Here is an 18,724-nt window from a genome sequence, read left to right on the forward strand (position 1 = left end):
AGGAGAGAGCTCAGAAGGTTGAACAGGTCGGTCACGTTTTAAAGGCCAACATGTGGACAAGGTTCGCGGGGGTCGAACTTTCATCCACAATTAGACGAGCAGAAAGGAGTCACGAAGGCGTGAAGAGGATCAGTCTGGAGGGGGCAACCCACGACGTTTGTAGAGAACGAAGCACACTCACAGAGAGCCTCATCATCAAAGCGCGAAGTCTGCTATCAAGCTGGGGGGAGTGGATCCCTGTAGTTGAGGCGTGCAACACGAGAAAGTCACTAGAGGAGCTGGAGGACAAAATGGATGAACTTTGGGAAACGTTTGTGACTGAATTTGGAAGAGTTGAGAAGGAGAATACTGACAAAATGGCCGACAAGGCCGCCGCAGCAAAGCAAATGGCCACCGACGCTCTCGCCGAAGATGAGAGGAAAAGGGCCGACGCTCTCGCCGAAGATGAGAGGAAAAGGGCCGACGTTCTCGCCGAAGAAGAGGCCAAAGATCGAGCGACGAATAGAGAAAGGGCCGACGCTCTCGCCGAAGATGAGAGAAAAAGGGCCGACGTTCTCGCCGAAGATGAGAGGAAAAGGGCCGACGTTCTCGCCGAAGAAGAGGCCAAAGATCGAGCGACGAATAGAGAAAGGGCCGACGCTCTCGCCGAAGAAGAGGCCAAAGATCGAGCGACAAATAGAGAAAATAAGGAAGCGATTGCCAAGCTGGAAAGGAAAGCCGCTGAGGCAAGACTGAAGTCAGCTGATAGCGTGGCCGAGTTTGAGAAGGAGACAGCGAAGGTGAAATTGGGGGCCGAAGAAGAGATCGCTGAGGCAAGGCAGAAGGCGGCCGTGATTGAGTTGAAGGCAGCAGAAATAGCCGCTCAAGAGCGCGCCAAACTACTGGAGGCTCAGCGGGAAGCATGGGAACAAGCCCGGGAGGCAGGGCTGGAGAGCGCCACATATGGAGGCAACCGCACCAGAGCCAAGATCAAACTCCCTCCAACAAGGCTGCCCGTGTTCAGCGGGTGTATGAGAGATTTTCATCGCTGGCGGAAAGATTGGGAGAGCCTGCAGCAGCAGGGAGACCCATCGGGGTCGCCAGAGGTGAAGAAACTCCACCTCCTCGAGAGCATAGACCGAAAGGTTTTCGAGGAACTCAAACTCTCGAGCTACCGCTCAGCGGAGGACGTATTCAAAGCCTTGGAGAATCGGTTTGGAGACAAGGCAACCATCGCGCTGCAAATTATTGAGGAATTGGAAAGAATACCAGCGGTAAAAGGAAACCAGCCGAGGAAAGCGATCGACCTTATTCAGGCAGTGGAAAGAGCCCTCATGGACCTGACTGACTTAGGAGAAGTGGGCGCTATGAAGAACCCACTTGTAATTAAGGCCATCGAGAGCAAACTGCCAGATCGCGTGCAGGAAGGCTGGTTTACCTTTGTAACCGAACCCGAAAACCAAGTCACCCCAGACAAGCAATTCGATGCTCTTCTTCTGTTTCTGAAAAGGCAGGAAGTAATCCTCGAAAGGATGGCGCGAATCCGAGGCTCCACAGAAACCTCTGGGGGAACACCGGAGAGGCCAGTCAGATGGGAGAAGAGGGCATTCACGAGGGCCGCGGAGAAAGACTCACCGGTAGATGAAGAAGAGGAGGAACATCGAGGTGAAACCAGAGTCACAGGCAGGAACTCGGAAAGAAGAGAAGAGTGTGACATCTGTGGAAGCGACCAGCACGGTGGCAAAATATTCTTCTGCCGTAAGTTCAAGAGTCTCAGTCTGGCAGAGAAGCGAGCCACAGCAAAGCAAAGCAAAGCCTGTCAGAAATGTTTGGGCATGCACGGTGCCGACGGAGAGTGTAGTAACCGGTACCTGTGCAGAAATGTGTGCAAGCAGAATGAAGGAAAGGCAAGTCATCACTACCTTCTGTGTCCCGAGTGGAGTGAGGGAAAGAAGACAGGGCCAGGGTTCGCTGACAAGCAACGAGAATTCCTGGATTCTTTGGGACTCAACCCTGAACAGGAAAGGAGGGCGAACGCATTCACCAGTAAGGCTTCGATGACGCTGAGCACGGGCGCAGAAGGCGGGGGTCTCTTCGCGGAGAATGGGCCAGAGGAACATCCAGTACTAATGATGACATTGATAGTCAAAACAGAAGCAGGAAATGCCCTGGGAACCCTCATAGACCTCGCCTCCGACACAAATTATATCACCAACCGGGCCGCCGATCGTCTCCAACTGGAGCGGAGGCAAGTAACACTGACCGTGCAGGGGGTCGGTGGAATGAAGGTCAGGGTCAAGACTAACAAATACCTGCTAAAGGTCAGGGCGTGGAGCAACAACAGATGGAGTCCCCACGAGATGGTATGCTACGGGCTCGACACAATCGCTCGTGCAGACAAGGTCATCAGTCCAGAGCGACTCTGTAAGTTCTTCCCTGGGGTCGAGAAGAAAGAGCTGGTCCGACCTAAGGAAATCGAGCTCTTGATCAGCCACCGAGAGGGACGACTCGCTCCACGGTGGAGAAGAGGGACGGGAGACTTAGTGCTGTGGGACGGGCCTCTGGGGAAGACCGTGGGAGGAACGCACCCAGACCTGTTTGAAAGTTGGGAAAGATCCGCACACAACTCCCAGACGCACTTTGCGCGTTCTCTGAGAACGGAGGCAGTAAGTTTTGAGGAGATCCCCTGCAAGACGCCCAGCGCAAAAGAAGAGGATGGAGACCAGAAGCCGCAAGGTCATGAAAAGACCGGGAGAACAGCTGCAAGCAGCAAAGAGGTCCTCGAGTGGTGGAGCTGGGATAGCATCAGCGCCGCGTGCGAGCCAAAGTGTGGAGGGTGTCGCTGCGGAAATTGTCAGCCGGGCGGGAAAGAGATGACTCTCGCAGGGGAAAAGAAGATCAAAACCTACGCAATTACCCGCGTCAACATCGGGGACAAGCCAGCCGGATGCATCGCCCAGCTGGCCATGAGAAAGACGGCAAGGCTGCTAGAGGTCGCCCACCTAAAAGAAGAGCGGAGAGCACTTGAGGAGGACACCTATGTAGACGACATTCTAGCGTCTCATGTCGACAGGAGAGAGCTGAGGAGCATCACGGAGGGAATCGAGAGGACGCTCAACGCTGGAGGTTTCGCTCCGGAACCACGGATCCAGTCGGGTCAAAGTGGGAGGAGCAAAGAGGGCCAGCCTGCAGAAACGAGGGCCAATGTGGAGCCAGAGTCAGAGGTGTTGGTGCTGGCTGATCAGCTGAGCGAGGAAACATCCAGGGGAGTGGCTGTAAGTGCTCGAGACAGCGTGAGCATGCTGCAACGGAAAGCGTTCACTGCAGCTGTAACACGCGCTCAGGCGAGGAAGGGGCTGGACCCGAAATGCGGCATTGAGGAGGAAGCAAATGCAAAGGGGACATCCACACCGGTTGGGAGTTCCAGGGACCCCGAGCATGAGAGGGAGAGGCTCTGGGGCGCTGCTCTCATGGACCTGATTGAGCCAGAACGCTTCAGTGAGATAGGCAGGCTCATTCGGGTAGTTGGGTGGGTCCGGCGAGCTGCTAGGCAGTGGTTGGTTTGCAGGAGGGCTCCAGAAGACGCAAAGTGGGAGGCTACACGCCCGAGGGAGACAAGAAGCGGAGTTAGCCTCGGCGTCCAGGAGCTGAACGCAGCTTTCCGCGACCTGTGTCTGGCTGCACAGGATGGAACAGAGTTTCCTAAAATGACTTGGGACAGACTGGTAGTTGAGAGGGTCGAAGGGCCGGGGCTGCTGGTGTGTTCCGGAGGAATCCAGGAGGCGAAGGAGGTGGGAATCCCACTTGTCCCCTACACTGCATGGATCAGCACTCTGTTGGCAGGGGAGGCCCATGGGGCGAGCCACGAGGGGTTGGCTGGCACCCTATTGAAGATGCGCAAGAAGGCGTGGGTGATTCAGGACGAGGAAGGAGCGAGGGCCACGATCTCTTCCCAACGCTCGACCGAGACGTTGGGCGGGTGGTCGTGCTGCTTCCCGTGGAGGAGCAGTAGAAAATAACTGTATTAAAGAGAGGGAAAGTTGTGGTCCATTTAGGCACAAAGGACCAATGGACCAAGTGGGAGGTGTTTGGCTAATCCATGGGAGGGTATTTGATTGGGAGTTTATTTTATTGTTTGATTCATTTGATTGGGTAAAAGTATGCATGCAGAGGGTGATTGGCTTAGATAGAAATGGGGGCGGGCTTAATGGAGGTAATCTGGGTGGCAGGGAATCGGAATGACAGTGTGAAGAGAGATGGGAGTTGGTAAGGAGTTCTGTATGATTGTGTAGCTTGTTAAATCTTTTTCTGTTAGTTTGTTCACTGTTTATTTACATGTACTGATATCAATGTTTTGTGTTTAGTTTTACAATCTGTTTAATAGACGAAGAAGGAAACCAAACCGAATTGTGTCAGTCTCATCATTTCACCCGTACTGCCGGAGCAAGCAGAGGATTCGCCATCAGCTAACTAGAGGGAGAGCTGAACAAGCATAACTTCTCGGGGTGTCAGCGCTCAAAATGACCGTATACCGATGGTGAAGTTAGCAAAGTGTTGTGTCCTGTTTATACCGCCAGTGGGCGCTAGTATGCTAGTATGCAAGTGATGTATGAATACCACATTTTTGGCGACGAGGATGGCTATTTCCGTACCCTTACCTACACCGTTCATGCCTGTGCCAGGCGAACCTGCTATTTCTTTTCCTACTTGGTTGAGAATGTTTGAAAATTACATGCTCGTAATTGATGCTACCGGAGAACAATGGCCGGAGGAAAGAAAGCGCGCGATTCTTCTCCATGCACTTGGGACCGAAGGACAAAGACTGTTCTACACTCTAAAGGATACGGGTGTTACCTACACTTCTGCCGTGGATGGACTGAAAAAGTACTTTGTTCCTAAGGTGAATGTGATTTCTGAACGTCACAAATTTCGACAGAGAGCTCAGGGTCCTGACGAGACGGTTAATCAGTTCCTTGCTTCATTACGCGAGCTAGCTGCAGCTTGTGAATTTGGTGCCATGGAGGAACAAATGATTCGTGATCAACTGATTGAGCGTGTTGCTAATACACGCATACGAGACAGACTTTTGCTTGAATCGGACTTGTCTCTGGACAAAGCTACTTCAATGGCCTTACAAATCGAGGCTGGACTACGGAACTCCAACGTTCTCTCTGGAGCTACAGCTTCGGTGAGAGCCATCGAGAAACAGCCGACGAGGAGGAGGTTCGACAAGGGCAAGAAGAAAGATCCGACGACGACTGCACCTGCCATGGTCTACAGCCAGCCAGCTACAACTGGGAATCAGCGCGCCTGCTTCCGATGCGGATCCACAGGACACTTAGCTAACAAGCCTACATGCCCGGCGGTTAAGGTGACTTGCAATACATGCGGAAAAGTTGGACATTTTTCCAAGGTGTGTAGATCGGCTCAAAAAGAGGTGCGTGAGGTAATGGTGAATGACGTTACTGTGCTTTACATGCAGGGGGCCGTCGTGAATGATAAAATTATGTGTACTGTACGAGTTGATGCAAATTATCATTCCCATGATGTTGAGCTGATAGTGGATACAGGCTCATCTGTTTCTATTATTCCAGAGAGTACTTACCAGACACTTTTCCATACATGTGTCCTTGCTGAGCCTACAGTGAATCTGCTTACTTACTCCAGAGAGAAAATTCCTGTTAAAGGTTGCATGCATGCTACAGTTGTTCATAATGGACATTCAGTTACAGGTTCATTGATAGTGGTTGAATCAGGAAATGCATTGCTGGGACTAGATTTATTTGTAGCATTGCAGATGTGCATTGAGGGTAACAAAATTATTACTGTTAGCTCTGCTAGCTCTCCTACTGTGCTCCGAGCACCTACTGTACAGAGTACCACTCCACAGACCGAACCAGAGGTTCTAGTACAGGAGTTAGGGTGTGCAAAAGGTTTTATGCACAAAATACAGGTTAAACCAGATGCTGTGCCAGTACAGCAGAAACTGAGGAGGCTTCCGTTCTCAGTGAGGCAGGCTGTGACCGATGAGCTCGCAGATCTACAGGAAAAAGGCGTTATAGAACGTATAGACGCATCTCCATGGGTTTCTCCTATAGTTGTGACCCAGAGAAAGGGGGGAGGAAAGCCTCGCCTGTGTGTTGACCTCAGAGAACCTAATAAGGCAATCATCAGTGACTGTCATCCCTTACCGCACATGGATGAACTGTTCGCTGAGCTCCGTGGAGCCACAGTCTTTTCTACTATAGACTTAGCCTCTGCTTATCACCAGTTGCCATTGCATCCAGATAGCCGTGATTTAACTGCGTTTATCACGCATGAGGGTCTCTTTCGTTTCTGCCGAGTGCCATTTGGCCTCGCTTCTGCTCCTTCAGCTTTTCAGAAAATGATGTCGACTGTACTGACAGGCCTGCCAGGCGTACAGGCCTACCGGGATGATGTGATTTGCTACGGCATCACACAGCAGGATCACGATGTCAGCCTACGGAGAGTGCTACATGCTCTAAATGAAGTGGGACTTAAACTGAACATGCACAAGTGTAAGTTCAACCAGAAAGCTCTGCGCTTCCTGGGCCACACTGTGTCCAAAGATGGTCTTCATCCTGACCAAGACGGGGTCAGTGCTGTGGCGAACGCGCCTGCCCCGCACGACACATCCTCCCTGCGGTCCTTCCTAGGACTCGCATCGTGGTATAGTAAATTCATACCTGACTTCTCTACTGTGGTGGAACCGCTACGTGCTACACTCAGGGAATCTACTGACACTAAGTTTGAATGGACAGCGGATGCAGAGTCCAGTTTTACTGAGGTTAAGAGACTGATTACTGAGAGTCCTACCTTAGCATTATATGATCCTGAGTTACCTACTTATGTCACTACCGATGCTTCTAACTATGGATTGGGGGCTGTAATGAGCCAGATTCATCCAGACAATACAGACAAAACTGCGCCTGCACCACTTACCCGAGTGGAACTGCCAGGTGGACCATGGGAGAAGGTGGCCATTGACATTGTTGGTCCCTTTGACTGTGCGACATGGGACTGCCGTTATGCTATTACACTCACAGACTATTACAGTAAGTGGCCAGAGGTGGCGTTTGTCTCTACTGTAACTACAGAGGCGGTTATTAGCTTCTTGACTACAGTGTTTAGTCGTGAAGGTAACCCTGCCTTCCTGGTCTCTGACAACGGATGTCAGTTTACTTCCCATGCTTTTGCAAGCTTTCTGGGAGAGAGAGAGATAAAGCACCTGCGTTCCAGTGTTTATTATCCAAGAGCCAACGGGGCTCAAAGAGTGTATTCAGACGGCTGAGAGAATGCACAAGCCATGGAAACATGTAGTAACAGAGTTCTTACTGAACTATCGCGCTACGCCGCATGCTACTACAGGAGCTACTCCCTTTGAGTTGCTGAGGAACAGAAAGATGCGTACAAAACTAAATGTCCTCCCTGTCTCACAACAAATTAAGTCACATGAGAAAGTGCAGGAGACAGTGAGACATAAGCAACAGGAGAGTAAGGAGTACACAGACAGAATGAGGGGAGCGAAAGTGCCCATGTTCCAAGTGAATGACACCGTACGTGTCCGCAGACCGGAGCATGTAAAAAAGGGATCATCAAGATTCACAGAACCGCTGACAGTAGTTAGTAAAGCAGGACAGAATACATACCTGCTCAGTGATGGTCGAAAATGGAATGCATCCAAGCTTACACGCTTCCCCAAGGATGCTCTGTCTGGCACCAGTGGTGAAAAGGAGATTGAGCTAGACGAGTTCATGGTGCCCGAGACAGAGAATGTGTTTAATGAACCAGGTCCAAGAAGGAACCTGAGAGTCAGAAACCCACCTAGGTGGCTGGTAGACTTTGTGCCGTAGAGAACGTACTAAAAGGGTAGGATAGAACACGGTTCTAACTTAGTACAAAAAGGTCCTACAATGCAATGACAAAAGTGAATGTTCATTTCATGTTTCACTGTCATAAACTGTTTATTGTTGTTATTCATTATGCTGATTCATTCATTTTCATTTCCTTCGTTTTCATTTTATTTCAATTGTACTGACACCAGTCTACAGAATATTGCATTCGTTGAGGACTGTAATCCCTTTAAGAAAGGGGGAAATGTTGTGTCCTGTTTATACCGCCAGTGGGCGCTAGTATGCAAGTGATGTATGCAGTGACGGAAGTGATGTATGCACTTCCGGAGGGAAAGAACGGGAGTTGAATAAATGGCGAATTGAACAGCAGCTGCGTGTATCCCGGTCTCATTCTTTCCTAACTACTTGCTTACTACAGAATACCACACAAAGGAGTATTGTGTTTCTACCACCTTCATAGCCGGTGTTATTCACGGGCAAAGACGGTGCATAATAGCGATTTTTGTGTTATGCTTGTTGTAAATAAAAGTTCTATGATGCATTGAAATGACATTAAACTAAGTTAATACGATGGTCAGCATAATTTTTCGAATCTTTATTAATAAGCTATTACAAAAACTGTAGTGACATTTTCCAAGAGCGAATGTGGTATTTAAAGATGGCGGTTAGCGAAGAAATCTATGAACATGGGATGACGATTTCCATTTATGCTTTTATGCTTTTTCTAAAATGTGTTTTTTTCCCCTTTCCTAACACCAGGGGAGCCACCCCTCCTAAATTTCGTTGTTTGGTACCTGTACTGTAGCAATGACAAATAAAGTCCATTCATTCATTCATTCATTCCATTCATTCATTCAACGGTGTGCAGCGTCACACGTCACACGCAGCCTGGCAAAAAGGTTCCCGGTCTCAAAAAAGGTTCCTGCCCTCGAAGGGTAGCTAAAGAAGCGACCCGACCCAGGCCGACAAATGGAAAAGCGCCAAAGAAGCAGGCCAGTCCGGTGGAAAAGCCCCATAACGCGCCGCCGGTTCTAGGTATTCTATTTCTACGTCCCGGGCAGTAGGGAATGACGTAATGACGCCGTTTGTTTACTGCGCGCGACAGCTGTGCGTGCGACGTGGGGAGAGGGAGGGCGCTAGTGGCTGCGTTCGTAAACGTGCTCTGGAAATCTTGACCAGCACTCACGGAACGCCTCTCGTCCAATCAAACGACCCGCTCCCTCTATGACGTCGAACCCAGCGTGCGCTCCGGCGCTGTCAGAGCGACTTTTACGAACGCAGCCCGAAGTGAGTGACACAGATTTAACCCTAGAAACGCTTTTCTCTCCACCCAGGCTGCTCCAGTCTTCTATTCAACAACAGATGACAACAACAAACCGTTGAGTCTCGCAGTTGCACGGCACCTGTCTGTCCTGGAAGGGAGGGCAACTTTAAACACGGACAAATGACACCAACCTAGCTCGAAAAAATAACTATTATGTCGACGACATCATTAGCTGTAGAAAGTGTTAAATTGTCCCTCAGCGAGTAGGAGGTTCGGCTAGCCTGGCGGGCTAACTGCGCTAGCCTGACAGCAGCTGGTGATGTCCAGAGAACAGGAGGACAGGAGCGGTGGTGTGAATATAGAACATATATATATAATAATAACATAATATATATGTGTTTTATAGTTGGTGAGTTAGTCAGGGGAGTGGAGGAGGTATAGCTCAACCAGGACCGTTGTTACTAGACTGTCCTGCATAGCAACAAAGACAATATCGCTAGCTTAGCAACTGGTGTTGTCACTCTCGCGAGACTTAGTCAGGTGGAGATACCTAGTAGCTTTTTAAAGTTGTTTTTTTTGTCGAATTGTGTAGTCTGTGTGAGTGTCAATGTGTGCATTTTGTGTGCACGACCACTGTAGTTTAGGTCGTTAGATTACAGACATAAAGGTTCTGCTCGAGTCCAAAGCTCCTTTAGGACTAGCTGATCATAGGGACATGGGTTTCTTCCTGAGGGGCTGTTGGAAGTCTCGACACAAGCCGGATGATCCTGGTTCTGGCCCGGGTTCGGGGGTCTGGCTGACCCCGGGGTGTGTGGGGCTGCTGTCGTGGTCCCTCGTGGTGGCCCAGTTGGCAGCAGTGGGGGTCGTCGGGGGGGTCGACACCAAGACGGTGATCCAGAAGGACGCCGAGTTCGACGTCACCTACAACGACACGGTGACCAACGACAACCAGACCATCTACGCCTTCAACCACACCATCTGGTGGAACAAGGTGAGTCGAGAGGAGGGGAGGGGACACACTAAGTCCCACCATCACCTCTGTGTAATGTGTATGATGTTTTTTTTCTTCTTTTTTCCCCCCCACAATATATTTATTATCATTTTTATATACCAACATCAAAGACGAGACAACAAAAGACAAAAAAAGAGAAACATACAATAACAAAGTTCACAAACACACACAACTTTTGTTGTCAACTCAATTTTGGATTACAATAACAATACAAAAACAAAACTTTCCTCCTGTATAAAGTATTCTATCTTACATGTTCTTCATGTATGGTTCCCACAGCTTGTCAAAGTCTTTCCGCTTGCCTTTAATAATATAGGTTAATCTTTCCAGACCAATAGATTCCACGAGCCCCCTCTTCCACATTATGTGTATGATGGTTGATGATGATTACAGCCCACATCTCCCCTCTCCCTCTCTCCTTCTCAGACTGAGGGGGTCCGTGTGACCGTGGACGTGCTGGCCCAGGGGCTGGAGAGCAGCCCCATCCTGTTCGTGGTGAGACAGAAGCAGGCTGTGCTGTCCTTCCAGGTGCCCCTCATACAACGTGGCCTGTGAGTATCCTAGGGCTGTATCATAGGGCTGTATCCTAGTGCTGTATCCTAGGGCTGTATCCTAGTGTTGTATCCTAGGGCTGTATCCTAGGGTTGTATCCTAGTGTTATATCCTAGGGTTGTATCCTAGTGCTGTATCCTAGTGTTGTATCCTAGTGTTGTATCCTAGTGTTGTATCCTAGGGCTGTATCCTAGGGCTGTATCCTAGGGCTGTATCCTAGGGCTGTATCCTAGGGCTGTATCCTAGGGCTGTATCCTAGGGCTGTATCCTAGTGTTGTATCCTAGTGTTGTATCCTAGGGTTGTATCCTAGAGCTGTATCCTAGGGCTGTATCCTAGGGCTGTATCCTAGGGCTGTATCCTAATGTTGTATCCTAGGGCTGTATCCTAGTGTTGTATCCTAGTGTTGTATCCTAGGGTTGTATCCTAGAGCTGTATCCTAGGGCTGTATCCTAGTGTTGTATCCTAGTGTTGTATCCTAGGGCTGTATCTTAGTGTTGTATCCTAGGGCTGTATCCTAGGGCTGTATCCTAGGGCTGTATCCTAGTGTTGTATCCTAGTGTTGTATCCTAGGGCTGTATCCTAGTGTTGTATCCTAGGGCTGTATCCTAGGGCTGTATCCTAGGGCTGTATCCTAATGTTGTATCCTAGGGCTGTATCCTAGTGTTGTATCCTAGTGTTGTATCCTAGGGCTGTATCCTAGGGCTGTATCCTAGGGCTGTATCCTAGGGCTGTATCCTAATGTTGTATCCTAGTGTTGTATCCTAGGGCTGTATCTTAGGGCTGTATCCTAGGGCTGTATCCTAGGGCTGTATCCTAATGTTGTATCCTAGGGCTGTATCCTAGGGCTGTATCCTAGGGCTGTATCCTAGGGCTGTATCCTAGGACTGTATTCTAGGGCTGTATCCTAGGGCTGTATCCTAGGGCTGTATCCTAGTGTTGTATCCTAGGGCTGTATCCTAGTGTTGTATCCTAGGGCTGTATCCTAGGGCTGTATCCTAGTGTTGTATCCTAGGGCTGTATCCTAGGGCTGTATCCTAGGGCTGTATCCTAGGGCTGTATCCTAGGGCTGTATCCTAGGGCTGTATCCTAGTGTTGTATCCTAGTGTTGTATCCTAGTGTTGTATCCTAGGGCTGTATCCTAGTGTTGTATCCTAGTGTTGTATCCTAGGGCTGTATCCTAGGGCTGTATCCTAGTGTTGTATCCTAGTGTTGTATCCTAGGGCTGTATCCTAGGGCTGTATCCTAGGGCTGTATCCTAGGGCTGTATCCTAGGGCTGTATCCTAGGGCTGTATCCTAGTGTTATATCCTAGGGCTGTATCCTAGGGCTGTATCCTAGGGCTGTATCCTAGTGTTGTATCCTAGGGCTGTATCCTAGTGTTGTATCCTAGTGAATGTATACTAGCCTCACCCTGTTGCATCCTGGGTTGTGTGTGTTCCGTTTCTGACTCCCGACTCTTTCTGTTATGTCACCTCACCATTTTGTGTCAACATCAGTGAGAGAAACACCTGGGGGGGTGGGAGGGAGGGAGGGTGGGGAGGGAGGGTGCAACTTTACACAACTTTAAAATAGAAATGCAGCGTGTACTGTATGGAAAGGGAAAGGGGTTCAAATTGTGTCATTGCACTTGACAACAACGAAATGTATTCACGCTCTAGAGGGGGCATCTAGGCAAGGGGTCAGAGCCATTGAAGGCAACCCTGGAACAATTAAGGGTACAGTGCCTTGCTCAGGGACACTCCGACACGTGGCCAGCCGTGATTCGAACCGCTGCCAACTTTTTGCGACCATTAGACACTGGCTCTACTGGCTGAGCTACTGCCGCCCCTGTAGGTCAGATAGGCATGTCAGTAGGATAAGTCATTCTGTTGTACTAAATTGTATTGTGTTACAATTTGTATGCAATGTTCGTTTAAGTACCTCTGGTCATATTCAGCTAGCGTAAGATTATGTATTGTTATGATTTGGTTGTTATCAAAACAATAAGCTTGTAGCATGTTGGGGAGGCTGTGGCTCAGGAGGTAGAGCCAGCGTCTGATGATCGCAAGGTTGGCAGATCGGTGGTTCGAGCCCCGGATGGCGGCATGTCGAAGTGTCCTTGGGCAAGACACTGAACCCCAAATTGCTCCCAATGAGCGGGCCGGCGCTTGCATGGTAGCTTGGCCGCCATTGGTGTGTCAATGTGTGTGTGAACGGGTGAATGAGAGGCGCCTTGGAATAAGGCGCTATATAAGTCAGTCCTAGGGATGGACGGTTTTTCGGTTAAACCGAAAACCGGGGTTTATAAAAATAGAAACGGTTTTTTATCAAAACCGTCAGAAACCGTTTTTTTTTTTTTTTTTTTGAAGAATAAAATAGAATAAGAATAAAACTGGAACATGTCACATGTTTGTCGTGTGTGAAAATAACAATGATACAGTCTGAATCTGCCGCGCAATGAGTGAGAGGTTTGGTCAGTTGTGAAGAATAACTGAGGATTAATATCTAATTGGGATTATATTTAAGGGTAACGAATCACTCTATGGGAAAGATAGTTGCCTTCAGTTATTGGTAGATAGGAAAGGTTTTTACAATTACTCGCTTACATTTAATAAGATAATTTTCGCTGCTCTCTGTAAAGCGCATTGGGTCACTTTTGTGAGAAATGCGCTATAGAAATAAAATGTGATTTGATTTGATATCAATCAATCAATCAAACTTTATTTATGTTCTATAGCACAAATCATGCATTGAATGTAACTCCAAGTGCAGTATTTACTAAACCACAATATAATAAAACAAGAGCTATACGGATCAAGAGTGTTTGTGCACAGCGCCACTGTGTGTGAAGGCGCTACTGAAAGTGATGACAGAACGCATGTCTCAGAAGATACGCGGTCACTTAGTGACGCAAAGGTAGTTCTGTATTTATCTCTATCTGTATTAGTACATTTATTTTGAAAGCTCTATTTTGACAGCTCTACCATGGGCACTTTTATTTTGATGGGGCATTCTTTGTTGATTGACTTACGACAGTTCAGGACGAGTCAGTCTCGCGGCATGTGGTTTTTATGAAAAGCTTTAAGTATGTTCACTGCATAATTCTAATCTAATATTTCAGTGATTATTGAGCAGTATTCAAATATTTAAATACATTGAGCAGCAGCTGAAACTTTGTCTAAGAACCAAGATATTGAGAAAGCAGTTCATTCAATGAAGACGCTGTTCCAAGAGATGATCTTCCGTGCAGGCGTGCACCCTGGATCAGCGGAGCTGGTGTGTTAAGTGTTCATGTGTTTTCATGTATGGTGTAGCTTACAAAAGTCTGCCTTTCCACTTATATTTGTGAAACTAAGTAGCCTAAATGTGTTGCGACTGTGCTTACGGTGTTTTAATGGTGTTCGACATGAGTGTATTGTAGCAGTAGGGCTCAATTATTTGAAATTGGCGCTCTTTAAAAAAAAAAAAAATTACCTTTTTTTTTTTTTTTTTTTACTGTATTTTTCGGTTAACCGGAAAACCGCGGTTTTACTCTCTGACGGTTTTTCGGTTTCAATAATTGGAAACCGTCCATCCCTAGTCAGTCCATTTACCATTAGTCAAAGTCAAAGTCAGCTTTATTGTCAATCCAATATATGTACAGACATACAGAGGGCTGAAATTGCGTTTCCCTCTCATCCACGGTGCATAGCAAACAAAAACAATAAATAACAATATGATACGACAAGATTAAAAAAGAACTATATATACAAAAAATACTAGATAAAAGATGTGAAATGTGCGGTACAATGTACAGGGGTGTAATACAATATGAACAATGACAATAGTGCAATAGTGGTAATTGGCTCAGTATAATAGAGTAAAGTGGCTAAAGTACGTAAATGTATGTATGTACAGGTATGCTTGTATGTATGCATGAAGTGAGATTGTTCTTAGTCCGGAGTCGGTGGAGGCAGAGTAGGGGGGGCAGAGTAGGGGGGGACTGAAGTGTGACATTGTTTTTCTAGGTTTGAAGTTCACTCGTTTATCAAGCTCACTTGGTTATCAGGCACTAGGGTAGCCAACCATCGGGGCCTGAGGTATACTTAGGGTTGGGTACCGAAAATCGGTACCGGTAGGTACCGGTTACTTTACATTCGGTATGTACCCGTACCGAATCGCAAAGGAGATTTCGGTGCCTCATTTCGGTACTTTTCTATCTCGCGACGTCACATCGCCTGTTAAATTTCCACTCAGTGAAAGCAGCGAGTACGGAAGGATAACGAGAAGGTTGCTAATAGCAACTTCCGCTAGCGGGTTGGCGTAACGCGACGCTCGACTTATGGGTGCGTTTCGTAAACTCGTTCTGGAATTCTGATCACCACTCGTGGAATTCCTTCTGTCCAATCAAATGACTTGCTCCCCTTATGACGTCGGGCCCAGTGTGCGCAGCGACGCTCTCAGAGCGAGTTTACGAACGCACGCCTTTGATTGGACAGTGCACTCCAGGATTCGACGCGTCTGTTGATGACGTAATGCGGATGTGTGGCTGCGTCTCTGCGAGGTGGACAACATGATCGGGGATCTCTTGATATTCGGGTACTGTCCTTATCCTACTACTGTGTCTGAAAAATCTATCGTCATGTCAACAGAGACCAGAGAGGGGGAGGGGAGTAGTAGCTGAGCGGCAACAGAGTTTGGATTTTGACGAGGTGGAGGGCTCCAGTTTATCAGAGTTATATTTCCTCTTGGTTCTGGGGGCTATGCAGGCCTCTTCACTAGATCCCTTTTCTAAGAATATTCTGATGTCCTTGAGGGGCTGCCGAACAAGTGTGTACTCGTATTCGACATCAGTACCAACGATAGGCACCCCCAGCTTAATGGAGTCCCCAAGGCTCAGGAGTTTTATTTTCATTTATTTTAATTTGAGTGTATATTTAACTAATATATATTGTGCCTCAGCAATAAAAAAGTGAAAAGCTGTTTAATGTTGTCGACCGTGTTATTATTATATATATATGTCATTTAAAAAAATCAAAAGTACCGAATTAAGTACCGTTTTGGTACCGGTACCGTTTTTAAAGTATCGGTTAAGTACCGGTACCGGATAAAACCCAAACGGTACCCAACCCTAGGTATACTACCTCCCTGCTGGGCTTACGCAACACTGGACAGCTGATGTGGAGGAGGTGTCAGGCGGTCACACACACTAGCTACTGTAGAGAGACTAATCGCTGGACCCTGATCTTTCACTTCCTCATCCAGGGAACATCTGCAGTGTGTTTCACATGCTTTTATTGTTTTACTGGCGGCCGGCCGCCGCCGCCTCTGCTTTCTTGGCCAGGTCAGGCAGAAGAGATTTCATTTACATTTACATTTTTGGCATTTATCAGACGCCTTATTCCAAAGCGACTTACACTCAATACATTTGACTAAGCAAGTGAATCATCAATCCACCAGTCGTATTGGCAGTCTCTGTGATAGAAGTAGATTTTTCCTTCTATCACCATCTTCTAAACCTAGACTTTTTATTTATTTATTTATTTATTATATAGACACTGGAGAAACAGTACAAGGGGGGCAATAGAAGTTTTAGGGGACACAGTAAAGGGGAAAAAGCGGGTGTCTTCAGGAGACGCAGTGCTGGGGGGCATTAGAAGTCTCAGGAGGAGCAGTTAAGGTGTAACCTGAAGAGATGGGTCTTCAGTCTCCGACGGAAGATGGGTAGTGACTCTGCAGTTCTGACAGCCGTGGGAAGCTCATTTCACCAGCGGGGAGCCAGTGTAGTGAAGAGACGTGACCGGGCAGCATGACTGCTGTGTAGGCATAGAGGTGGTGGGGCCAGTCGGAGATGTTGTGTCTAAACGGGGCTTTCCTGGTTAAATACATGGCTGCTCTACTTGCAGTAACGCTTTGGTGTTTGAGGAAGTTTCAAGACCTTTCAGTAGACCTTTCAGTTTCTGTAGATAGGTTTGCATTTGCTGCATGTGGTTTCCTGCCTTATGATTTCAGTATTGGTCCATCGCATGCAGCACTTCTCAACCTCATCATAGAAACTATAGAAATAGATCGCAAGGCGAGGCAAGTTTATCTGTATAGCACATTTCATACAACAGGGGCAATTCAAAGTGCTTTACATGCAGCATTAAAAAGACACATGTAAAAAGACACAAGTATTTGGCCAGCCCTGCCACTTCTGTCCCTTGTGAGAGACTGTTCTCCCTTGCATACAACATAGTGCAAAAAAAGAGGGCAGCCTTGAGCTCTGAACATGTAAACAGACTAGTTTGTCTCAGCAACTGAAAGAGAAGAAGTAGTAGGCTTAGAGGTATCCTGAGAACAATGGGTTTGTTGTTACTGTGAAGGGTACTGTTTTTTGTTACCATTTTAGATGGCACTTGTGACTTTGTTAAACGGTTGGTCTGTTTATTATTTTGACCATGGATATTTGGGGGGGAGGGTTAGTGTAGGTTTGTTTGCGCGAGCACGGTGACGCTAATATCTTCACTCACGATCATCTAGTCGTCTGTTGTTCTTCCTGCACACAGGTAAAAATATCCGGGATCTAGCAGCGTCGTGCTCGCGCAAACAAACCCGGCGAAAGTTTTACTTGCTCCGGGCAAGTAAAACGGCGTTAATGTTGAGCCCTGATTAGGTTAGGTACATTGTGTGATCTGTTGGTCTGTGTAGCAAAAATAAACAGGATTTTGTTGCTTTTTGTTGCTTTAAACTTATGTCTATTCATTGATTCACTAGTATACCAAATCCATTCGAATTGAAAACTGTTGCTTCTCGTGTCAAATATTGATATGCGATTAAAATGTGATTAATTTCGATTAATTAATTACAAAGCTCTAATTAATTCGATTTTTTTATTGCGTCCTACCTCTAATATATATATAGATAGATAAACATTTAATAAGATAATAGAAATGAATAAAAAGACATGGATGCAAGTGTTCGTGTTCAGAAGAATAGAAATAGATTCTTCCTTCTATTTCAACAACTGCCACTACTACGAGTAGGGCCTGGAGGCTTCCAGGACCCTGTCTAACCAGGAAACCCAGGGCCCTAGGAGGTAGAGATGGGAGGACAGGACCCTGTCTAACCAGGAAACACAGGGCCCGAGGAGGTAGAGATGGGAGGACAGGACCCTGTCTAACCAGGAAACCCAGGGCCCGAGGAGGTAGAGACGGGAGGACAGGACACTGTCTAACCATGAAACCCAGGGCCCCTGGAGGTAGACATGGGAGGACAGGACACTGTCTAACCAGGAAACCCAGGGCCCGAGGAGGTAGAAACGGGAGGACAGGACACTGTCTAACCATGAAACCCAGGGCCCTAGGAGGTAGACACGGGAGGACAGGACACTGTCTAACCAGGAAACCCAGGGCCCTAGGAGGTAGAGACGGGAGGACAGGACACTGTCTAACCAGGAAACCCAGGGCCCTAGGAGGTAGACACGGGAGGACAGGACACTGTCTAACCAGGAAACACAGGGCCCTAGGAGGTAGAAACGTGAGGACAGGACACTGTCTAACCATGAAACCCAGGGCCCTAGGAGGTAGAAACGGGAGGACGGGCTCATTGTGATGCAGGGAACAGAACACCACTTCAGCCTCGCCTGACTAGCTCCTCCGACGGCGGACACGCTGAAGCGATGTTCTCTGTGATGTGATCCGGCTTCCTGTCTGAAGGTCATCCATGTAAAGTAGTGTCGATAGACGGCTTCATCGCACAAACACGCCACTATGATCTGTCCACGTCTCGTCTCCCCACTTTATGATGTAAGCACATGCGGACGGACTAAGGGCTGATTTTTATATCTTTCGCATCGACGGCCCGTCTGGTTATTCATAGCGGATAAACGGTTTGTGTCCGCCTAGGCCCTAGGGGGTTGGGTTTATACCCTTCTGCAGACATCCGTCTGGATCGATGACATGACTCTAGACAAGATTGTGTCTGTGTCTGTGTCTGTGTCTGTGTCTGTGTGTGTGTGTGTGTGTGTGTGTGTGTGTGTGTGTGTGTGTGTGTGTGTGTGTGTGTCAGTGTGTGTCTGGGTCTGTGTCAGTGTGTGTCTGGGTC

General features: G+C 47.8%; 1 protein-coding gene across 1 annotated transcript in view; it reads left to right on the forward strand.

The window, feature by feature from the left end:
- The first annotated feature begins 9,474 nt into the window (after positions 1-9,474).
- sidt2 (SID1 transmembrane family, member 2) overlaps positions 9,475-18,724 on the forward strand; it is a 38,666-nt gene continuing 29,416 nt past the window's right edge. Inside the window, exons 1-2 of the mRNA XM_080547603.1 lie at positions 9,475-10,108; positions 10,556-10,680. Coding sequence (XP_080403729.1) covers positions 9,833-10,108; positions 10,556-10,680 — 401 coding nt within the window. The 5' untranslated portion in view covers positions 9,475-9,832. The remainder of the gene's footprint in view (positions 10,109-10,555; positions 10,681-18,724) is intronic.

Source organism: Nansenia antarctica, assembly GCF_963989245.1.
Source record: "Nansenia antarctica genome assembly, chromosome: 17".
Taxonomy (NCBI): Eukaryota; Metazoa; Chordata; class Actinopteri; order Argentiniformes; family Microstomatidae; genus Nansenia; species Nansenia antarctica.